This window comes from Sorghum bicolor, chromosome 2 (genome assembly GCF_000003195.3).
Source record: "Sorghum bicolor cultivar BTx623 chromosome 2, Sorghum_bicolor_NCBIv3, whole genome shotgun sequence".
NCBI classification, from domain to species: Eukaryota; Viridiplantae; Streptophyta; class Magnoliopsida; order Poales; family Poaceae; genus Sorghum; species Sorghum bicolor.
Genome location: NC_012871.2, coordinates 13,227,727 through 13,247,782, shown reverse-complemented (window position 1 = coordinate 13,247,782; position 20,056 = coordinate 13,227,727). Strand labels below are relative to the sequence as shown.

Sequence of the window (20,056 nt, the reverse complement as noted above, 5' to 3'; positions counted from 1 at the left end):
ATAATACCACAAGGTACTTACTTGGATCGGGTCAATATCTTGAGGCTTCTGGCGATCATTGTCATTTGCAGCCTCCAAATCCACTAGTCCTGTTTGACTCTTTTCATTCAACTTTTGACGGCATAACAGAATTATATCAACTGCCTTCAAAAAATTGAGCATGCATTAATTCATCAAAATCGGCATGGTTTTTTTTTGTCTGAGTAATCAGAAGTTCAAAACTAGAATCCAAGTTGCAGAATTATAATCATTCAATAATGGAATTTTTCTTAATAGAGTAAAATATGAAGAAAATGGCAACTTGGAAATATTAGTGGCATGTTAGAAAGATATCTTATAAGTGTAGATCACATAGAGCACATACAACATTCATTTTACAACCCTCAAATATTAGGACCAAGCACTGTGCGCCCAATTGAACCCAGTTTTTACACTAAGAGTGTATCCAATAGTTTTGTAAAAATCACTTGTTAAACCAATGATTGTAATAAGTGAACAAAATAAGTAGGTAGCTTGATTGCCTTTCTCCAATAGTTGCCATATTTGGTTGCTAAACTAGGGCCACCACAAGGATTTCCTAGCACACTGCACCAAGCCTGTCGCAGGCCCCCAGCCTAGGCTACTGCAGCTCCTTAGCTGGTGGCTGGCAACTCCCGGCCAGCCACAGCCAGGGTCAGCCAGCCACGGCCAGGTGCGGCTATGGTGCGGAGCGGCTAGGTGAAGAAACCCAGCATCAGCAAAGAAAACCATGTGAGGAAAGAAACTAGCACCAAGTGTCGATAATAACTGTGCAATGCATGCACATATTTGGAGTTGAGGGGAAGATTAACAAGTGGTTATCTTTAGAGAGTTCATATACAAAACTGTTGAGTGCAGTTTCTTTTTTTCTTTTCGCCGAAAAACAAATTAGGGAATTCTTTTAAGGAGCTCTTGAGATGCTCTAAGTGGTTTTGACACAATCATGCTAAAAACTCAATAGCCAGAGGGATTGGTGGCATGGCAAGCATGCTAGTGACCTCAAGTTCTCTAGCAAGTAAAGGAAATGCTCCTCGCTCTTGCTGGGTTGCTGGGGGGAGGAACACTCGGCTGCTCCTCTCGGTTGCTCTATTCTTGGTTGAGCTCTCAATTACACAGCGTCCTAGCGAATGAAAGTGGAAGGAAGGATTCCCCATCTACGAGGGCCGACCTTCCCCTTATATTCCGAGGAAGGTCGGCACAAGGAGATATGGAAGCTATAGTCTATAACCTTCGTGCACCAGGGTCCAGGAGGGTGCTGCAGCAGCATGGATGGACCTTGGCTTGTCGTGGAGTCAGGGAAGCTGTAGGCCCCGGTTGACGTCTACGATGTTGTGGCATCTGACCGCCATGGCTGTCTCCTTGGACCGGCCTCCACCGGGTGAGCCTTCTCGAGGCTTCCTTGGTGGTGGAGGCACCCGGCTCGGGAGGCTAATGGGTGGGTCCATGAGCCTCCGCGCCCCTAGAGCTGATAGAGGGGCTTGTCCTCTTGTGTCATGCCGCCTGCATGGCTTTGTCGGAGGAGTGGGCGACGGCGCCATGCACTCATTGGTCAGGGCAACGCCATGGAGCCCTCGACCTTGGATGCTCAGCGGGCTGGTTGATGCTTAGGGTGCTGGTTGTTGGCCTGACTGCTGGCTCGGGCAGGGGCCAAGCTCGGGCCTTCGTCGACTTGAACCTCGAGGCTTCGCTGAGCCTCTGAGCTCTGAGCAAAGCGGTGGGTGAGCTCGAGCCCCACCTAGTCTTCGACCAGAGGGTATGCGTGAGCATACCTGATGGGTATAGCTCCTGAGCGATCCTAGGAGGATCGTCCGGGGTATCTGTCAATCGGGAGCCTAACTCCCGAGGACATAGCATGCTCCTATGTTTGACTTCCGTCACCAAGTATTGTCACCGCTACAAGCGGATGGCTAACGATCTTTGCGATCTCGGCGAACACATCACCGACCACACCGTCGTCCTCAACAAGCGCTTCACCGCCATGAGCCACCACCTCCACCGTAGCAACCCATTCACGACGATCTACGCTTGGAGCAGCTTACCATGGACAAGGCCTAACCCGCCACGACCCTTGCTAGGACAAGCGCCACCAAGCCGCCAGACCCCACCCGCCATCAAACACTCCGCCAGCCACTCATCGGCCCCAGCCGCCCCAACGCCCTCAATAGGTGACCTTTGGGGGCAATTCCGGTGGTGGGTTCAGCGATGGCTCCTACCAGTAACGTGGCAAGCGTGGCAGCCATGCACCTAAGGCTCCGGTGGCAATGGCGGAGGCATTGGCTCTACTATTCCCGAGGGCGCTACCGGACAGGCCCCCAATGGCGCGTGGCCTACCGTCTAGCGGGCCTTGTTAGCATCATCAACCCCCTCAATGGCACAAACTATCCTACATGGAAAGAGGTGTTAGTGGTGCTCGAAGTAACGGACTACAATCACATACTACATAAGGATAAGCCTGTTGCACACGCTGCAAATGCATATGTTGATGCACTAAGAACTTACAACACTAAGCAACAGAATTGTCAGCATGATCATTAAGGGATCGATCTCTCCTGCATAAGGGGAGCATTTGCGAAAAAGAATCAAGATGTTGTGGAGTTTACTGCTAAGGAGAGTTCATTGCGTCTGTTGAGGAAAATTTCAAGAGCTCATTTAACACTTATGCCAACACCTTTCTCATGTATGCCTCACACTATGATGGGCAAGATGCAATTAGGGAGCACATTATGAGCATGTGCGACATGGTTGCTAAACTTTGCACTTGATATGTCCATTTCAAAGAGCTTTCTTGTGCACCTCATTATGACTTCACTACCAGCTCACTACACCCCTTTTAAGATAAGCTACAACACCCAAAACAAGAAGTGGAGCATTTCTGAACTCATAAGCTACCGTGTAGAAGAGAAACAAAGGTAGAAATCTGAGAAGAAAGACATGGCTCACCTTGTTAGTCTTGGCAAGGGAAAGCATCAAGCTGAGTCTAGTGGAAGCAAGCAGCCTAAAAAGAAGTTCAAGCCAACTAAGAATAATAATAATTTGGCAAGAACATTAGCAGGAACTATGGTTTGCAGCTCATCTAAGCACTTGCAGAAGCAATGCCTTGGTTTTATGGAGTGGCTTAAGAAGAAGGGTAATGATTTTGTCTCATTTGTTGATGAATATTTCTTAGCTAATTATTCCCCTAATACTTGGTGGATTGACTCAGGTGCTAATGTGCATATTTCCAATTTATTACAGATATTCAATTTGATGAGAACTATAAGAAGGGGGGAGCGAAGTCTTAAGAGTTGCTAATGGACATGATGTTGAAGCCAAAGGCCTTGAGAGCTTCTCATTAGAATTAGCTAGTGGCTTCAGTCTTCAGCTTGTTCCTAGTCTTGCTAATTCTAATGAGAAGTTCCCAATGCCTTTGACTTCAACTTCATGTTCATCAGCGACTCTAAGACTTCGCTCCCCCTTCTTATATAGTTCTCATCGAATTGAATACTTGTAGTCAATGCACCAAGTATTAAAAGAATAATTAGCTAAGAAAGATTCATCAACAAATGAGACAAGATCATTACCCTTCTTAAGTCACTCCTTAAAACCAAAGTTCCGCTAGGCGTCGCCTTAGGCGCGCCTAGGCGCGACTAGGCGCTAGTCGAGGCCTGTCCGCCTAGATTAGGGGGTAGGCGGAGCTCTAGGCGACGGTGGCGCCTAGGCGATTCCAGGCGGCGCGGAGGCGGCGATTCGGCGCGGAGGCGGACGCAGCAGCCGGTCGCGCGAAAAATTCCGCTCCCGCGGTCGCGCGCGCGCGCGCTGTTTTCTTCGAGCGCGGGAAAGGAAGCCGCGCGCGGGCAAAAAGGAAGCCACGGGCTCGGACGGCTGCTCACCTCCCTGCTGCGCCTGCGACCCTACCTAGAAGCTCGTCCTCGCCGCCGGCCGTGCTCGTGCCCGCCTGGAAGCATCCCTCCCGCCGGCGTCGTCCACCAGCGGGCGCACCCCTCCCCCGACGTCGTCCTCCAGCAGGCGCACCCCTCCCCCGACGTCTGCTTGCTCCTGCAGTCCTGCTCCCCTCCCCCGACGACTTCTTCATCTCCTCGACTCCTCCCTTAGCGGCAGCCCCAGGTGGCAAGGTGAATCCCCTCCCCCCCATTGGCTGCTTCTGATCCCCTCCCCTGCTTTTGTATGTGGATGGATTTTGACTGATTCTGAATGCATTGCTTTGCTATTGAGTGATGTGCTATTGTCATTGCCTGAATTGATACTTTCTGGTTAAGGCAGTGTATAGCTTGTCCTTGTGTTTGACTGAATCTGAATGGATTATGTGAACTTTAAATGACTAAATCTGAAGCTAGTGTATAGCAGTTAGCAGTATAGCTTAGCTGCAGCTACTTGAGTTTAGGTTTCTTGTCAATGACTTGTTAGTTGCTCACTGAACCCTTGAGCCTTGAGTTTAGGATGTCAACAACAGAAACAGATACTGCAGCTGCTGCACCTGCACCTGAGAATGAAGGAGTAAATCTCTTGAAAAGGAATTCAGATGATGTGGGATGGGAATACGGGGTTCTTGTTGATCCTAAGAACAAGGACAAGGTGAAGTGCAAATTCTGTAACAAGGTGATGCAAATTCTGCACCTGCACCTGTGACTGTTTTTCTTCTTTTCTGAGAACTATGTGTTGTCTGAACAAGACCTTTTATGAATTGTGTTGTGCACTTGTACTGCTGTCCTGTCCACTTGTCTCTGATTACTAGCTGTTGCTGATCTGCTATGCTGTGTTCATTGAATGGATGGGAGATGACTGGTAAACAGATAAGTATCAACTTGCTATTTTCTATTTATTTGATGAACTACTTGCTGTGTATTGAAGTATTGAGTTTTGCAAGCTGTCAATCCTTGCTGTAGGACTAAGAACAACATGTCTATTGATTATTGAGCCTAAGCCACTAAGGTATGTCTACTACCCTCTATTTTATATAGATTCAGCTAGTATATGCTTCTTATTTATTCAGCATTTTCTGCTGTATATAATATATATATGTATATATATTATTTAGTAAATTGGCAAAACGTCTAGCAAAACGCCTAGGAACGCCTAGGCTGGCCTAGGCTAGCCTAGGCGCTAGGCTAGGGGTCATCGCCTAGAGAGCGCCTAGCGCCTAGCTGAACTTTGCTTAAAACCAAGGCATTGCTTCTACTTAGGCAAGCTACAAAAACTGCAAACTAAGTTGTTATGAACTTGCTGTCAGCTTGATGCTTTCCCTTGCCAAGACTAACAAGGTAAGCCATGTCTTTCTTCTTAGATTTCTACCTTTGTTCCTCTTCTACACAGTAGCTTATGAGTTCAAAAATGCACCACTTTCCCTTTTGAGTGTTGTAGCTTATCGTAAAAGGGGTGTAGTGAGGTGGCAATGAAGTCATAATGAAGTGCACAAGAAAGCACTCTCAAATGGACATATCAAGTGCCTTAAGCATAGCATCCATGTCACGCATGCTCATAATGTGAGCCCTAATTCTACCTTGCCCATCATAGCATGAGGCGCACATCTTCATGATTAGGGTGCTGGCATAAGTCTTTGATGAGCTCTGAAGACCTCTGTAGCAATCAGCTCCACACTCGGAAATTGCTCCCTTATGCCAAGAGAGATCGATTCCTTAATAATCATGCTGGCAATTATGTTGCCCTTTTCCCACTTCTCAAGCTGTGTTGTAAGTTCTTAGTGCATCAGCAGATGCATTTGCAGCGGGTGCAATGGCTTTATCCTCACGTAGTGCGTTATCATAGTACGTGACTCCGAGCACCACTAACACCTCATCAGATTGGCTCCTCCCGCCTATCCACCTATTGCCCAGTCTGTTGTCACGCCCCAGGATTGTCTTCAACTTCTGCTGTATCCCACCATGCAGCTAAGTTCAACCTCAGACACTTATCCACCCATAATGGAATCATCTCTGTCCATGGAATTGGCTCGCATGGCCGTCATGTACCATGACATACCCTTGCAGCCCTTCATCCTGCTTCTGTTCATGCTTGGTGAATGGTGAAGGAGAATGGAGGAGTGAAGGTCAGTGCTGCTGGAGGCACAAGGTCATTGCTGGAAGGTCGCTGGTGCTCTCCAGTTACTGGTATTTGCTGTTATCTCTCCCTGTTTCTCTTCAATATGTCACAAGCCCAATGCAATCACTTGACGGTCAGAATTATCAGGAGCGGATAGTTTCCATAAATACGACTTTCAGGGGTTTTAGGCTAGCTTCCCACATAGCTGATGATCAGATGATCCCCCCATAGATAAGGCAGATGGTATTAATGCTACAAAAGCCAAGTCGTGGCTAACCAAAGTTTGTTAATAGCATTAATCAATCTACAATTATGACTGTATCAAGGACAGTATACATTATAGGCCCACACCACATTTCCAATAGAGTGATGGAATCTATGTATATTGTCATCAGAACTAATGATTAATTACCAGCTTGAATAATACCCAAGGTTAGTAACACTAATTACTATCCCAGAAGCCGAAAATGAAAATGCTATTACGATGTTGAATAGAGCCTTACACACCTGATCTGGCTTCTTAGCAGCAAGTAATGAATTTGTCAGCCCACGGAGAACTTCAAAATCAATATTATCTGATGACTGTTTCAATTGTTAGTCTGAGAATAACTCAAAGTGTTGTTGAACAGGAAGTAGTGCAGTTGCTACACAACATAAAGCGGAAAACGTAGAAGCGCATACAGATTTACTTACAGATAAAGCGCTTCTGTATGACGATGAACTCCCTTCGTAATCCTTGAGCTCAAATTTTACTTCACCAAGCAAACGGTATGCTTCTGCTTTATCAGGGATTACCTGCATCAAGTAGAATATGTATTTGTACAGGATAATAATTCCATACAATTGATAGACCATCTAAATGATAACAAGGAGCGAACAATTAGCACACCTTAATTAGCTTCTCAAGGAACGTTGATGCCTTCTCATACTCACCTAGTTCAACCAGCGATACTGCTGCACCCTGTGTGGCGATATGAAAACTGAATATGCATAGTATGAAACAAAAAGAGTAGAAATTAAATAAAAAGCATTTCACAAAAATTGGAGTATCTAAATGGATGTGATCAAAATCTATTCAAATGTATGCTGTCTTCCAAAAAATTTCATTTCCTACATACTAATACCGACCGCGACCAGAGAAACAAACGTGTATAACAGTGATCTAAATACCACCCAAGCCACCTATGCGCCAACGTTGATCTTATTGGGAAACCCGCATCTAGATGTTAGATGGTCTGAAACCTACTTTTGACATTGGGAACTAGGCCCTTAGCAGAGTACCAATTATGGTCTCTGAAAGGTTGGAACTATATAAACTGTTTCCGAGCAACAAGTGATTTTCAACTGTTCATCCCAATGCTTTTCCTCACAGTGCTCTTGGCATTCCCCTCAGCCTTGCCCCTTCAAAAGCATCAGCGTTATTTTTTCCATGGATATAGGGGGGCGACGGGTTGTCTTCCGAATGCAACCAGGATGCATGAGCCAGCCAGGCCCCTAGCAGCCATGTTGGGTGCATGGGAGGAGGGTCTGTTTGGTTTCTTGTGTTCTGTCAGCTTGGTCCAGCAAGGCTGTTGTTTGGTTCCCAGGATGCACAAGCGCGAGAGTGATTTCAGCCTCCCGCGTGCGCTGGCACCACCCCGGCCAGGCTCCATGGGAACGAAGAAAAATCTCGCATGGGGAGAGCCAGGCCCAGCACCTCCTTTTGCACGGGGTCAGCCTGATGCTGGTGCACCAAACCAATCATGCGGTGCTTGCATCCGATGGCCCTGGATGGAACGAATACAACCAACCAATCACACACCCATATTGCTTATGTTTATGTCAAAAATTATGGAGGTAGAGGCTGTTTTCTAAGGTTTTCTCTGGACATTGATATGAAGTTGTGAATTGTGAAATGTAGATTCTTGTTATGAAGGTGGTGAAATCTGCAGTCCTGATTGATAAGAACACTCCTGGATCCGAATTCCCAGCTGCTACTTGTGGTCATGCTGTACTTTAACCTGGTGTCTTCCACTGACTCCAAATTAACAGTTCTTTGAAAAGAGAATCCACCCTGAACACGATTGAATAACAGAGGAATTGTGCTCGGTTCACATTCTGAGGGCTATAAACTGTGTGTCAATTAGAGGCTACAAATATACTTGAAGGATACTATAAAAAAACCTTCATTTTCAGGCAAGATTAGAAAATAGAGAGACTTCCAATCTTGTGCGGTGTAGGTGTTTGTAAGGGTTTCTTTACCCCCCTCCCCCTCCCTCTCTCTCTTTTTCTCTTCTTAATATTAAAGGTATGCAGCTGTCCTGCATGTACGACGAAAAAAAAACTTCCAAACAAAAGGTTTAGATCAAAAGGCTGTTCCAAGGTATACCACAAACAATCTTCCAAACACTTTTTCCCCATTTACACCACAAATCTAAAATTGAGCATCCATAGACACAGTTAAAAAAACTTTTGTGAAACATGCACCAGCACATAAGAAACTTCAATACGAATTTGATATGTGGAATAGCACTTCACCTCAAGAGCGGTAGGATCATTAGGCGACTTACTCAGTGTTGCTTGAAAGCCTTGCAGTGCATTCTAATAAAAATGAACTGATAATATCTTAGTATGATAACAAATTAGCAAAAATGAATGCAAATGAATACAATTCTTTGGCCCTTCAATTCTAAAACAATCATACCATTAGAAGTACAACACAGCAGTATTACACATTCAGAACTTGTGCAATACCTGAGTAATTACGGTGTGGCCATGCTGACTTTTAAATAATAACCCTAGAGCCAAGCTATTATTCTTTGATACTCTGCTATATGCCAGTTAGAGTTTAAATATTTTCTTCGCTGCAAATTCTTGCCTGAATAATTTTACAGTGCAGGTGAATAGCTGATAGAAAAATGTATATTCCATTGTCATTGAAATATTATCTATCAATGGATATTATCTTTTAATTAATTCATTTATTTTTTCACATGCAAGTAAACAAACAAAACATACAAAATTGGAAGAAATGGTTACCTTAAATTTTTCTTCTTCCTCTTGAGAAAGCTTTTGTTTAACTACTGCACTTTCTTTGCTAGGGCTAACACTGAAAAAGTGTAGGATGTACAATGTGGTCACAACAAGCACAAGAAAAATATTCATAAGTGTATCTATTCTATTTCTACAGTCATCTGATGGTTGCCGTAGGAGAGAATGCTCTTCCCCTTTTCAGTCCTCATGCGAGTTTTCCAGTTTTGATGTTTTTATTGAAAAAAAATATATAGTCTGATTCCCTAAAGAACTAAATAAGAAGCTTTATTTCCCACTTGAGTTCCCACTATTTTGGTGTTTTTTTATTTCCTTGTGGGGCTGTTTTTGTGTGCCTACAACTCTGTATTTTTTATGTTCCAGTGCTCTGTTGAGGGCATCCTGCGGGTGGCTGTGGTGCTCCCTGCGACGCAGCACACAGCTCTCTTTGCTTCCCTTCCAAATGGAATGGCAGAGCCCCTGCCCTTTTCTTTCAAGAAAAGTGTAGTTTGAACAGAGAACATAAAACATTCTAACTAAGCCTGGAATTTTTTATAAATGATTCCAATTTTCAAATTAGAAGATTTGACACCAATTACAATTTTGAAAAAAAAATATATTCATGTGTTTCCTACTCTTTCATTACTAGAAGAATGTCCCGCACGTTGCTGCGTGAATTGCTAATGAAATTGTACTACTTATATTTACTAATATGATTAAATAAATATCATAATACATGTTAGTGGATGATTTTTAGCATTCTGATGTGGACGACTAAATATATGTTAGTAAATGATGTGGTTTGCTAATGTGAATAGCTTGAATAAAGACATAATGGCATCTGTTGGTCGGATGTGTTAGTGGATGCTGATGTGGGCACTTTGTATGGCGAGATAGTTGAATGTGCTAGTGGGATGTTCTAGTGGATGCTGATGTGGACACTTTGCACGGCAAGATAAATTGCTAGTGGGGTTTATCTTTATAAGAGATATAGATAGATATAGATTCTGCATGCTACCAGGACATTTGACAAGGGCAGAAAACTTCTTGGTTGCAACAGTTATATAATGCATTGCACTATCTTAGCAAGTGAAAAACATTTATAAAAATAAATAATACAGAATGCAAACACTGATAGAATGTAATGAAAAATGGACTATTGGTGGCCCATTGTGTGGTAGATGTAGATTCACCTTCCGTAAGGAAGGAAATCCCCAAAAGCGAAGACTAGTCCAAAGACAACAACAGCAACGCCAATTCCAACCTACTGAGAGAATCTGATAAGCATGACCTGAAGATTAATTACTAATTTACCATGCAAATCATGGGAAAGTCCATAAAGTAAAACTGACCTTAGTACCAAAGCCAATTGTACTTTTATCTGACTCAATTGGAGCATCATAATCAATAGCTTGATAATCTTTGTTCTCTTCAGCTTTCTTTTTCTCAAGAGCAGACCTAAACAGAACAGAAGCGTCCGAGTTGAGAGCAACAAGAAATGCTTAAGTAGAAGTATTCACAAGGAATATGCCAAATAATATATTTTTCAGAGCCAAATAAGAGTGTATCTATTATCAAGAGTTAGCAATAATGGTGCAAATTATGAAATATTATCCAGATTGCACTGATTGAGACATGCCTTCATGTAAGGAATGTTTCTGAATAAGTCAGCAAAGCTGAAGAAATTCTAACAATAATCTCAAAGATACAAAGTGACATTGGCCATATGGATGTCTATGCAGAACTGGATCAGGTGTAGGCTAGTCCTTGACAAAACAAAGGTCAGAAATTCAAAAACACAGCATGCCAAGTCTGGCTAAAATGGAATGCTCAGCCAAATGCCTCATACAAGTATTTCATATTTTGTAACAAATTAGCCATGCATTCTGAGTCCCATTTATAAATGGTCAATAGGCAGAAACATTTCCACTTACATTAACAAAGCATTGTATGTACCATCTATAAATTGTCAAGAATCAGCAAATTTCTACTTATATATCCAACAACAGCAAGAACAATATCTGTAAATTTAATCCTACAAAAATAGAACTTATTTTTAACTAAATGTAGCAGGATAATTGTGGAAACCATAGTACCTTCGAACTGCTTCCACTTTTTCCAAAAATTTCTTATCCATGACTTGTTTACCAGATTTGTTTTCACTTCCACTTCTTAATTCTGGCACCCCTGAAAACAATGAATGAACAAGTATTGACATATGCAGCTGGTAAAATTAAGGTTGATTTTTACGTAAAGAGAAGAGAAAAATAGGCAAGGTAACAAAATAATGACATATATACCAAATATCAAAGCTAAAAGCGGAACTTCAAGAATACCAAACCTAAGTCAATGAGATACAACTATATCAGAACAGTAGCAACGATTCTAGTCACTATTCATGTAAGACAAACAAAAGAATGGGTTATCAATCCAGATAATTGGTTTTTACATCTCAGCGGTTTGACTTACAGGTTAACACAATGAACAAAAAAACATAAAATAGTAGGGCAACCATTTAAGTGAGTCAATCAACAACTGTACTATTTCTAAATCAGACAGATAAGTTTTTCATGGATAGGCTAGAGTCTAAATGAATTTTTGCCATTGATCAAGTATTTTGCAATTTCAGGGAACACAAAATACTTTAGTCAACACGAGGATAATGCACACAGAATATGCAGGAGTGCAACGGTTTTTTTTTTTTTTTTTTTGCAAGAGATAGGTGTAACAGTAATTGCAGTTAACTAAACATTGAAGCTGACTTACATTGCTCCCTGTTCTTTGGATTTCCAGATATTACCTCACTACATCAAAAGAAAAATAAAACTGATGACTAAAGAAACAAAGATATGTATGAAACAACGTAGTACTACTTTAAAGTCCTAAAATAAGTATGAGCTATTTACAGCAGGTCACACCCTTGGTTCGACGCTTTGAACAAACAGATTTGATCAAAAGCTGCTAAAATCCTTAGTTGGAAGCTTTGAGCAACAGATTCTAGCCATAAAAAAGGAAATAAGTAACACCATTATGAATCACATTAAACAAATGAACAACTTACAAAATTCAGATTTAGATGCAGGATTCACTTATGAATCACATTATCAACTGATTTTACCCGTCTCATTTATTGCTTACTTTCCTTTCAAGAACATGCAGGACATCTGTGTATCTTTTCATTAAGAAGAAATAGAGTTTAAGGTTTAGAACACGGGCCAAAAAAGATTGCGTGCAGAGAGAATGAGGAAATGGGAGGAACTTATATTGCTAACAAGAACAAACAGAGAAGCCAGCATTACCATCTGCAACGCTCTTCTACATATGGCTTCTTTGATCTACTTACCTATGGGTTATTGGACTTAGCATTTTCGGATTATTTTCTCAATCCAGAGAGTTTAGTTAAATAATTATTGGATTAACAAAACGAACAGAAGGGAATGCAATCATTTAATATCAGGAATTAAATTAAAGGGTGTCACTCTGAAAATCCGAAGTCCAGGATGATGATGTTATGAAGATCATCACTGGACAAACACCACCAAAAGGACTGCCAGTAAATTCGACTAGTATCATGGTATGAGATGACTATAAATGGGAGAAACAAATTGAGATGTCAAACTAAATTTATATAAATCTCAATCACTAATCTGAAAACAAGTCACTACCAAATATTGGGGGTAGCCCTACAATTAAAATTTTGTCTTATATCTATTTATAACAAACACAAAATATTACCCCTAATTCATATTATAGCACATATAATCACATATTTTCTTCTATCTTGAAACAATTCTATGCTGTTTGTGCACATCCTATGAAACAATTGCTCTAAAAGGCTAGTTTGCCCTTAATGTTTCTGAGTTACTCACTTTCACATTGGAGTTACCAATGTAAAAACAAGTCAACTATTCTTTTCTCCCTAATAGTATGCACAGAGTTTATATACATTGATTTTAGTACTAATAATCAACTTTTATAGTAAACATAAATGTTTAGAAACATAGTCATCAAAATGTTGGGACTGCATAGCTAAATTTCCCTTTAGTATAATTCCTTCTCTTTTTTCCCAATTTGAATCCATGTAGTAATTAATAACCAAAAAAAGGAGAAAACAATTCAGCAGGAGCAGCTCTATTCAAATGTTCTTACACTGGATCACCAAGTAATGACAAACAAGGTTGGATTTTGCATCAAAGTTTACTGTTAGGATGTGATTCTAGGATCTGGGTAGCTTCCGTGACAAGTTTGTATTTTGAAATCAACTATAACTGTTATAAAAAATATAAGAGACCATTTAAAAAAAAAGAAAACAACATGCCAATCATAAAAATTCCTGAAAAGATTATACTTTGTTTCTAGTGCGAAGAGGATAAAACCTATAACAATACAATGCTCAAGGTGAGTACCTCGGCTCCAGCGCAACATCTTTTGGCCTCTTCTTGCTTTTAATCTGGGAGAAAAGCAAAGACATAATTGGCCATCAGTGATTCCAATTTCTTCAGACATAGTGCAAACTGGCTTTCCTAATCACTGAACAAGATGCACAACTTCATCGCAGAATTTACCATAGTTAGGAATATGTAGTATCTTTTGAAGATGAATTCATTTCCTTCTTTGCTAACACTAGTGCTTGAGAAACATGTAGTACGCTGCAGAAGGGAGGAAGCAGGGAGGGAAATATAGCATTGAGGCTACCTACTTTTCTCTTATTAGTAGAATCTGCACCAAAGCCACGCCCATTGGCAGCAAAGCATCGAAAACTGAACGCCCTGTGGGTTATATGGAGAACCATCTTTGAACCACTGATATCAACAACGCTATGCCCAGATTGTAGCAACCATCCCTACAACATAGTCAAATTCTCTTCCATGATGAACGTATCCTCTGAATAAAATACTAGTCCCAAAAATCAAAAAGCCCAAAGATATTAGTCACTGTTTTCATTTCAAATTGTATGCAAAATACTGTAATCAAGAGCTGCAACAAAATTTCTGCCCCTCCATTCAGGAGCGTACCCAGTGAAGTGACATGGGTGTACACATCTACAGTCGATAATTTTGCCAAAAGTTGGAAGTTAATAGGCATCAAATAGCAAATAGCTCTAAGGTTTGGTGCTCGGTTTCGCTTCCCACAGCAGGAAGGGAAGAGAAGGGATCGGGATACCTGGTGGGTGCTCATCGCCGGCGAATAGACCGACGAAGGCCTCGTCACTTGGCGTTGGGCGGCGGCGGCGGTAGCCCACCGCCACACCCAGTCGTGGCAGAGGGGTGAAGCCAGGTGAACGGACGCGGCGGTGTGAGTGAGATGTACACAAGGGACGAACGGGATAAGGCGTTCGAAACTTCAGAATCAAGAAGAGGAAGGAACGGGATGTTGTTAGTATCATACCAGTTGGGCTGGCCACGAACACGGCCTCGAGCTTGCTCGTGACATAGGCCCGCTACGCGCAATCGTTGGGCTGGAATCGATTTGAGCGCTTCGGTGAGCTAGTTGGGCTCAGCCCGTGTAATTCTTCCCTACCTTCTTGCGCTACGGGTCTTGTGTAGAAGAATGAATTTTTTAAAAAAATTACATAGTATATCGCAGAAACTCACAACGCACGCACACTCACATCTGTAGATATATGTATGCAAATTCTATCTCTATGAGCGTCTCTAAAGAACTGAGTCGACACATCACGAGATTCACGAATGAATGAATTTAACTAAAAGATCTTGACTCACCACCTCCCTCCTCGACTATTGTGTATGTAAGTCCGATTTGCCACCTTCAACTACAAAACCAGCTTTTTAGACTCCCTCAATTGAAACCATTCAATTTACCAACTCGAGGAGTTTTGAAAAGGGTTTTAGTTGGCGTAATGTTACGTCAGTCGCGAAGAAGATAAATCAGACTTTTACGATAGCTAAGGAAAGTCAATTATAATTTGAATCTATTTAAGTATGAACTCTTCAGAAGTTAAGATAACTTATAATTTGGAACTAAGTGAGTACATTCTAAGACATTAAGATGCAGGCATGCACAAGATGAAGGTGCGCATGGCAGTAAGTGGTTGCGGCAATCATCTATGCGCTACTTGATCCTGCTCCCGTCAGAGTCGTCATGGGCTTCCTTCCGCTTGACCCTCTCTACCAGTACATATTTATGATGCGCTTCCTTGTCCCGCCTGTAACGGTGGTGCGCTCACTGTCTGGCGCTCGACAAAGGAGTTGCCGAAGGCCATAGAGCTCTCAACAAAGTGCATCGCCGTGACATCATCAAAAATTCTTGCCGGAGCTTTAGAGTTCTCGGCAAAGAATTTTTATTTTTTTTTAAAAAAATATGCTTTGTCGAGAGCTCCTCTACAGCTCTCGGCAAAGCTGGTGTTCTGCGTGTTCCAGAATTCCTAGCTTTGCCGAGAGCATGACCATAGCCCTCGACAAAGCCACATAGAATTTTATTCTTTTTTTGTTTTTCAATTTCCAGTCACAAAATAAACAGATATATAGCAATGCTAACATATTAACCACATCATCATAACCACATCCACATCACTATAACCACATCCACATCACATAATTCACATATGCCAACATAAACAAGTGTCCATGTGCATCACCAACATAAACAAGCGACAACAGAGGCGCCAAACTGCTCACAATGACAGTCTGGGCTAAGAAGAAGGCCTTGCGTGCGATCCTAGGGAGTTGCCGGGGAGAAGGTGAGGGGAGTTCGACGTCGTTGACTAACTCTGCAGAAACAAGAAGATGCAGAACATGTTAGACAAGAGCTCATGTTTTGCCGAGCGTCTCCATGCTCTACTCTCGACAAAGGTGATGTACACCGAGGGTTCACCTTTGCCAAGAGCTCTGTCAACTGCTCTCGGCAAAGGGTCTTCTTTGCCGAGACCCCGTGGTTTGGCTCTCGACAAAAGATCGAGCCCTCGGCAAAGGTGGCTTCTCCTGTACGTAGTGTCTCCAGCAGTAGGAGAAAATCTTAACCCCAAAACTAGTTATTAGGAGAGCTACAAGTCTCTTTTGAGGGCTTTGAAAGGCCTCGTTTCCAACAAAATGAGAAAATCTCATCCCCAATATCTCATCTATCATGCGTGGTCAATTTGTCATTCATACACTTTCTTCTATTTCTTCTCTCCCCCACCTGTTCTTTGCCCACAACCTCCGACTCTGACTTTGAGCGCAACGTCCTGTACCGTCGCCGCCGCTCCTATTCCTCCATCGCTATTCCTTGCCTTCATATCTCCTTCTTCGATATTTCTCCTCCTTCGTGGTCCCTGGCCATGGCACCCAAGAAGCTATAGGTCTTCTTCCCTGTCCCCACCCATGGCGCCTGTGGCCACCATCTCCTTGGTGTCGGTGGTTGCAGCTTGTTCCAAAAATCTCAGGTACTAGAGGGAGGTTTCTCTCATCTTTGAGGGGTTAGAGGATGGATTTTCAGAACTGAGAACAAAATCTCATTAGGGGTTAGAATAGGGATCTGCTAGAGCTCTCAAATCCGCGAGGAGACCTTGAAAATATAATGCCAGTCTCAGTGAGGTTTCAATAGAGTTTCATGAGTATTAAATGTACTGATGTGACACCATATTAATAAAGAGAGAGATAATAAGAGTTTCATCAGAGTAGAGAGTGTTTCATGGGGATGAAATTCTTCTGCATATTTTCTAAAATATGGATGTGTTGGAAACTAAGTCATGAAAAACTTTCACTGAGAATGACTTTAGTGCAATGCACGAAGATAATGTATGCATGTTCAGCTAAAGTGAAGCATATTCAGTTTTGACTAAATTTATATAAAAATATATAAATAATTATAGTATATAAATAATATTATTAGATAAGCTATCAAATCTATTTTTATATATAATAAAATTATTTGGAGATACCCTAACATTTCTATAAATCTTGGCACGTAAATCACAGCAACAAATACTAAGGGACAAAGGAAGTATTTATCAAATGCAGATGGATATGAAGATCAAACTATCATTACAATTGATGATATAACGGACATATCCAAATTGCAGAAAACTGTAACTGGCTGGCTGCCCTCACTTGTGGAAGAGCACTTCCATGTCCTCTAGGCTCCGGCCCTTGGTCTCCGGCAGCCGTGTGTACACAAACACAAACGCAGCCGCAGTCACCGCAGCGTAGAGGAAGAAGCACCCAGGCATGGTGATCCCGTCGGCGAGCGAGATGAACGTCATGCTCACCACCCCGCACGTGAGCCTGTTCACCGCCATGGCCAGGCTCGAGCCCTGTGCGCGGAGCCGCAGCGGCAAGACCTCCGCGCCGTACGCCGACACCACCGACCCGTACCCGATCGAGTACATGGCCACGACGGCCAGCACCGACGCCAGGCACGCCGCGGCCGTCGCCGGTGACGACGACATCGTGCTCGTGCTGCCTACGTACAGCGTCACGGCGAGGGCGGCCGTGGTCGTGGCGACGCCCGCGGTGCTGGCGAGGAGGAGAGGTCGCCGGCCGAGGCGGTCGGTGAAGAGCATGCCCACGAGGATGAAGCACGTCTTCACCGCTCCAATGGCCACGGTGGCGCCGAGGACGGCGGAGTTGGACGCCATGCCGACCGCCTTGAAAACCAGCGGGCTGTAGAGGAGGATGGCGTCGACGCCGGACGCCTGCACGAAGAAGTGCAGCCCGAGAACGCACGTGAGGATCCGCCGCACGCTTGTTGTCGATGGCCGCCGCCGGACGAGGAGCTGCTTCCAGTCACCAGCACCGCCGCCGTGGCGTGCGGCAGCGGCGGGTGGCGGCTCAGCGTCAGCGACGGCTCGCTTGATCTCCCCGAGCCGGAGGTCGGCGTCGGCCGGGGTATCCGACGTGCGCAGGAGCACCGCGCGCGCGTCGCCGTGGCGGCCCTGCATCGCCAGCCACCACGGTGACTCCGGCATGAAGAGCACCCCGGCGGCGATGAACACGGGAGGGACGACGCCGATCCCGTACATGACGCGCCACCCGAGGTGCAACGGCAGGCCGGAGAACGCGTAGTTGGACACGTAGCTGAGCAGGATGCCGACGTTGATGAACATCTGCACGTACACGTCGGTCGATGAACGTCTTCATGTTCCCGTTAATTAATACTCACAAAGACGACGGCGAATATATACGTACGTCAAGTATGGATGAGAGGGCGCCACGCGTGGACGGCGGCGATATCTCGGCGTTGTAGACGGGGGCGACGACGCGGGCGAGCCCGGAGCCGACGCTGGTGACGAAGCGCGCGGCCATGAGCGCGGCGAAGCTGGTGCCGAGCGACATGGCGAGCGCGCCGGCCACGAAGAAGGCGTTGGCGAGGACGAGGGTGCGGCGGCGGCCCAGGTGGTCGGCCACCCAGCCGGCGGCGAGGATGGACGCGAGCATGAAGACGTTCATGGACCCCGCCAGCACCTCGACCTCGCCGTCGGTGAGCCCCACGTCCTCCCGCATGAACAGCTCCGCGCCGCTCATCAGCGTCAGGTCTGCAAAGCAAAAAACACGTACGGATCGGATCGGAAGCATGCATGAGCTAGCTAGCATCTCTTCGTGATCCTCCATGGATGGTGGCTGCATGGTAACTTGCAGCAACGACGTACGTACGTACTGTAGCCATGTAGCATGGTGGTGACGGAGGCGAGCGTGGCGCAGACGAAGGCGAACCTGTTCCGGCGCGGCGCACCTACTAGCAGCGGCGCCGGCGCCGGCGGCGTCGTCCCCGCCGTCGACGAGAGCAGGAGTAGCGCCTCAGTGGTGGCATCGGCGCTGCTGACCGCCTGATGAGCCATGGCGCGGCGGCGGAGGAGCTCCGATTGATCGTCGGCTTGGTTGGCTGTTTAGATATTCTTATAGTATAAAAGGGTCGTGTTGTGGTTGTGATCACTAGCAGCTCGATCGGTGATATATAGAGTACTAAGTTTTTTTTTTATACTGGCAAATTATATATATGCATGCCTATATAATTATAATGTAATGTGACACGTGAAAAAATATGAATACCTCCTGGAATCCTTTGCAGGTCAACGGGTTTCCTTTCCGATCCAGTACCTGGGGCTGCCCCTCACATTGGGCCGATTAAAGCTAATGCACGTACGTCCAGAATATATTAATATTATTGACAAAACAAGGGCGAAGGCGCGAAGCTAGAGGGATGGCAAGACCGGCTCCTAAATAATGCAGTTGGACGCGAACTAGTACGCAATATATATATATATATATATATATATATATATATATATATATATATATATATATTGTCGCTCTCAAGGCCTCAAAACAGCTCAATGAAGACATAGACAAACACATGCTGTCGCTTCCTTTGGGCTGGTGATAGTGAAATATCATGCAGTCATTGCAAAGTGTGGCTTAATTGGCCTCTAGTAGCTAAACCAATTGAATTTGGAGGGCTGGGGTTCTGGAACTAGAGAGATTTAACTAGTAGAGCACTGCGACTGCGGATGGCTTTGGTTCTCTTGAACAAATCCTCGGAGGGCATGGGCCGGCAGGGCCGGGACAGTGCTACGGATTGACAGTGTTGACGCCTCCCTATTTGCAGCAGTACGTCACAGCAGTGACAGTTCAGAATGGCCGAAGGCGCTTTTGTGGCAATCTAGCTCTGGGCTTGAGAGTATTTACATGCTGTTGACACCATTTTTGGGCACGTGTCCAGGATGGCAAGACAGGGTGGCAGTATGATATGGGTTGCTGGTAAGGATGGTTGCCGATGAGGGAAGAGTTGAATGTGACTAAGTCCTCGGACAGTAACATGGTACCGATGACCGAGTAAAAGGGTCTGCCGATGACTATGGCAAGGGGATTGCCGATGACGCGAAGGAGGAGTCCGGAAGTTGCCAGTTGTCATGTGGAGGAGTTTCGGTTTGTCACAAAGGGTGGTTTTATTATTTCCTTATGTTATTCGTGTCGTTTTATGTACGGGTTCCGTGTAATTTGGAATTCGAATTCTAATCGTGTCTGGTCGTAGCTCTTTGAGCAGGGTATAAATATGA

General features: G+C 44.3%; 2 protein-coding genes and 1 long non-coding RNA gene across 3 annotated transcripts in view; 1 reads left to right on the top strand and 2 right to left on the bottom strand.

Annotated features, from left to right (window-relative positions):
• LOC8057297 overlaps positions 1 to 14,412 on the bottom strand; it is a 32,916-nt gene extending 18,504 nt beyond the window's left edge. The window contains exons 1-13 of the mRNA XM_002459671.2: positions 14,227 to 14,412; positions 13,763 to 13,906; positions 13,470 to 13,513; positions 11,830 to 11,867; positions 11,160 to 11,250; positions 10,416 to 10,521; positions 10,257 to 10,327; positions 9,073 to 9,142; positions 8,572 to 8,634; positions 6,944 to 7,015; positions 6,748 to 6,849; positions 6,562 to 6,636; positions 22 to 144 (exon numbers count right to left, since the gene is read on the bottom strand). Coding sequence (XP_002459716.1) covers positions 22 to 144; positions 6,562 to 6,636; positions 6,748 to 6,849; positions 6,944 to 7,015; positions 8,572 to 8,634; positions 9,073 to 9,142; positions 10,257 to 10,327; positions 10,416 to 10,521; positions 11,160 to 11,250; positions 11,830 to 11,867; positions 13,470 to 13,513; positions 13,763 to 13,906; positions 14,227 to 14,241 — 1,014 coding nt within the window. The 5' untranslated portion in view covers positions 14,242 to 14,412. The remainder of the gene's footprint in view (positions 1 to 21; positions 145 to 6,561; positions 6,637 to 6,747; positions 6,850 to 6,943; positions 7,016 to 8,571; positions 8,635 to 9,072; positions 9,143 to 10,256; positions 10,328 to 10,415; positions 10,522 to 11,159; positions 11,251 to 11,829; positions 11,868 to 13,469; positions 13,514 to 13,762; positions 13,907 to 14,226) is intronic.
• Positions 3,922 to 4,726, top strand: LOC110432830. Its single transcript, XR_002450093.1, has 2 exons — positions 3,922 to 4,130; positions 4,455 to 4,726. It is a non-coding gene; the product is annotated as an uncharacterized LOC110432830 (long non-coding RNA).
• LOC8084628 (polyol transporter 5) lies at positions 17,029 to 18,838 on the bottom strand. Its single transcript, XM_002459670.2, has 3 exons — positions 18,658 to 18,838; positions 18,189 to 18,535; positions 17,029 to 18,106 (listed from the first exon to the last, which is right to left on the bottom strand). The coding sequence occupies exons 1-3, from the start codon at positions 18,836 to 18,838 to the stop codon at positions 17,108 to 17,110; spliced, it is 1,527 nt and encodes a 508-aa protein (XP_002459715.1). The 3' UTR covers positions 17,029 to 17,107.

Bases quoted from the DNA above. Each gene is read 5' to 3' on its own strand.
- LOC8084628 (XM_002459670.2), bottom strand. From the start codon at position 18,838: ATGGCTCATCAGGCGGTCAGCAGCGCCGATGCCACCACTGAGGCGCTA. The intron at 18,536-18,657 runs GTACGTACGTAC...TTTGCTTTGCAG, and splicing joins CACCATGCTACATGGCTACA to ACCTGACGCTGATGAGCGGC. The intron at 18,107-18,188 runs GTACGTATATAT...GTGTACGTGCAG, and splicing joins CCCTCTCATCCATACTTGAC to ATGTTCATCAACGTCGGCAT.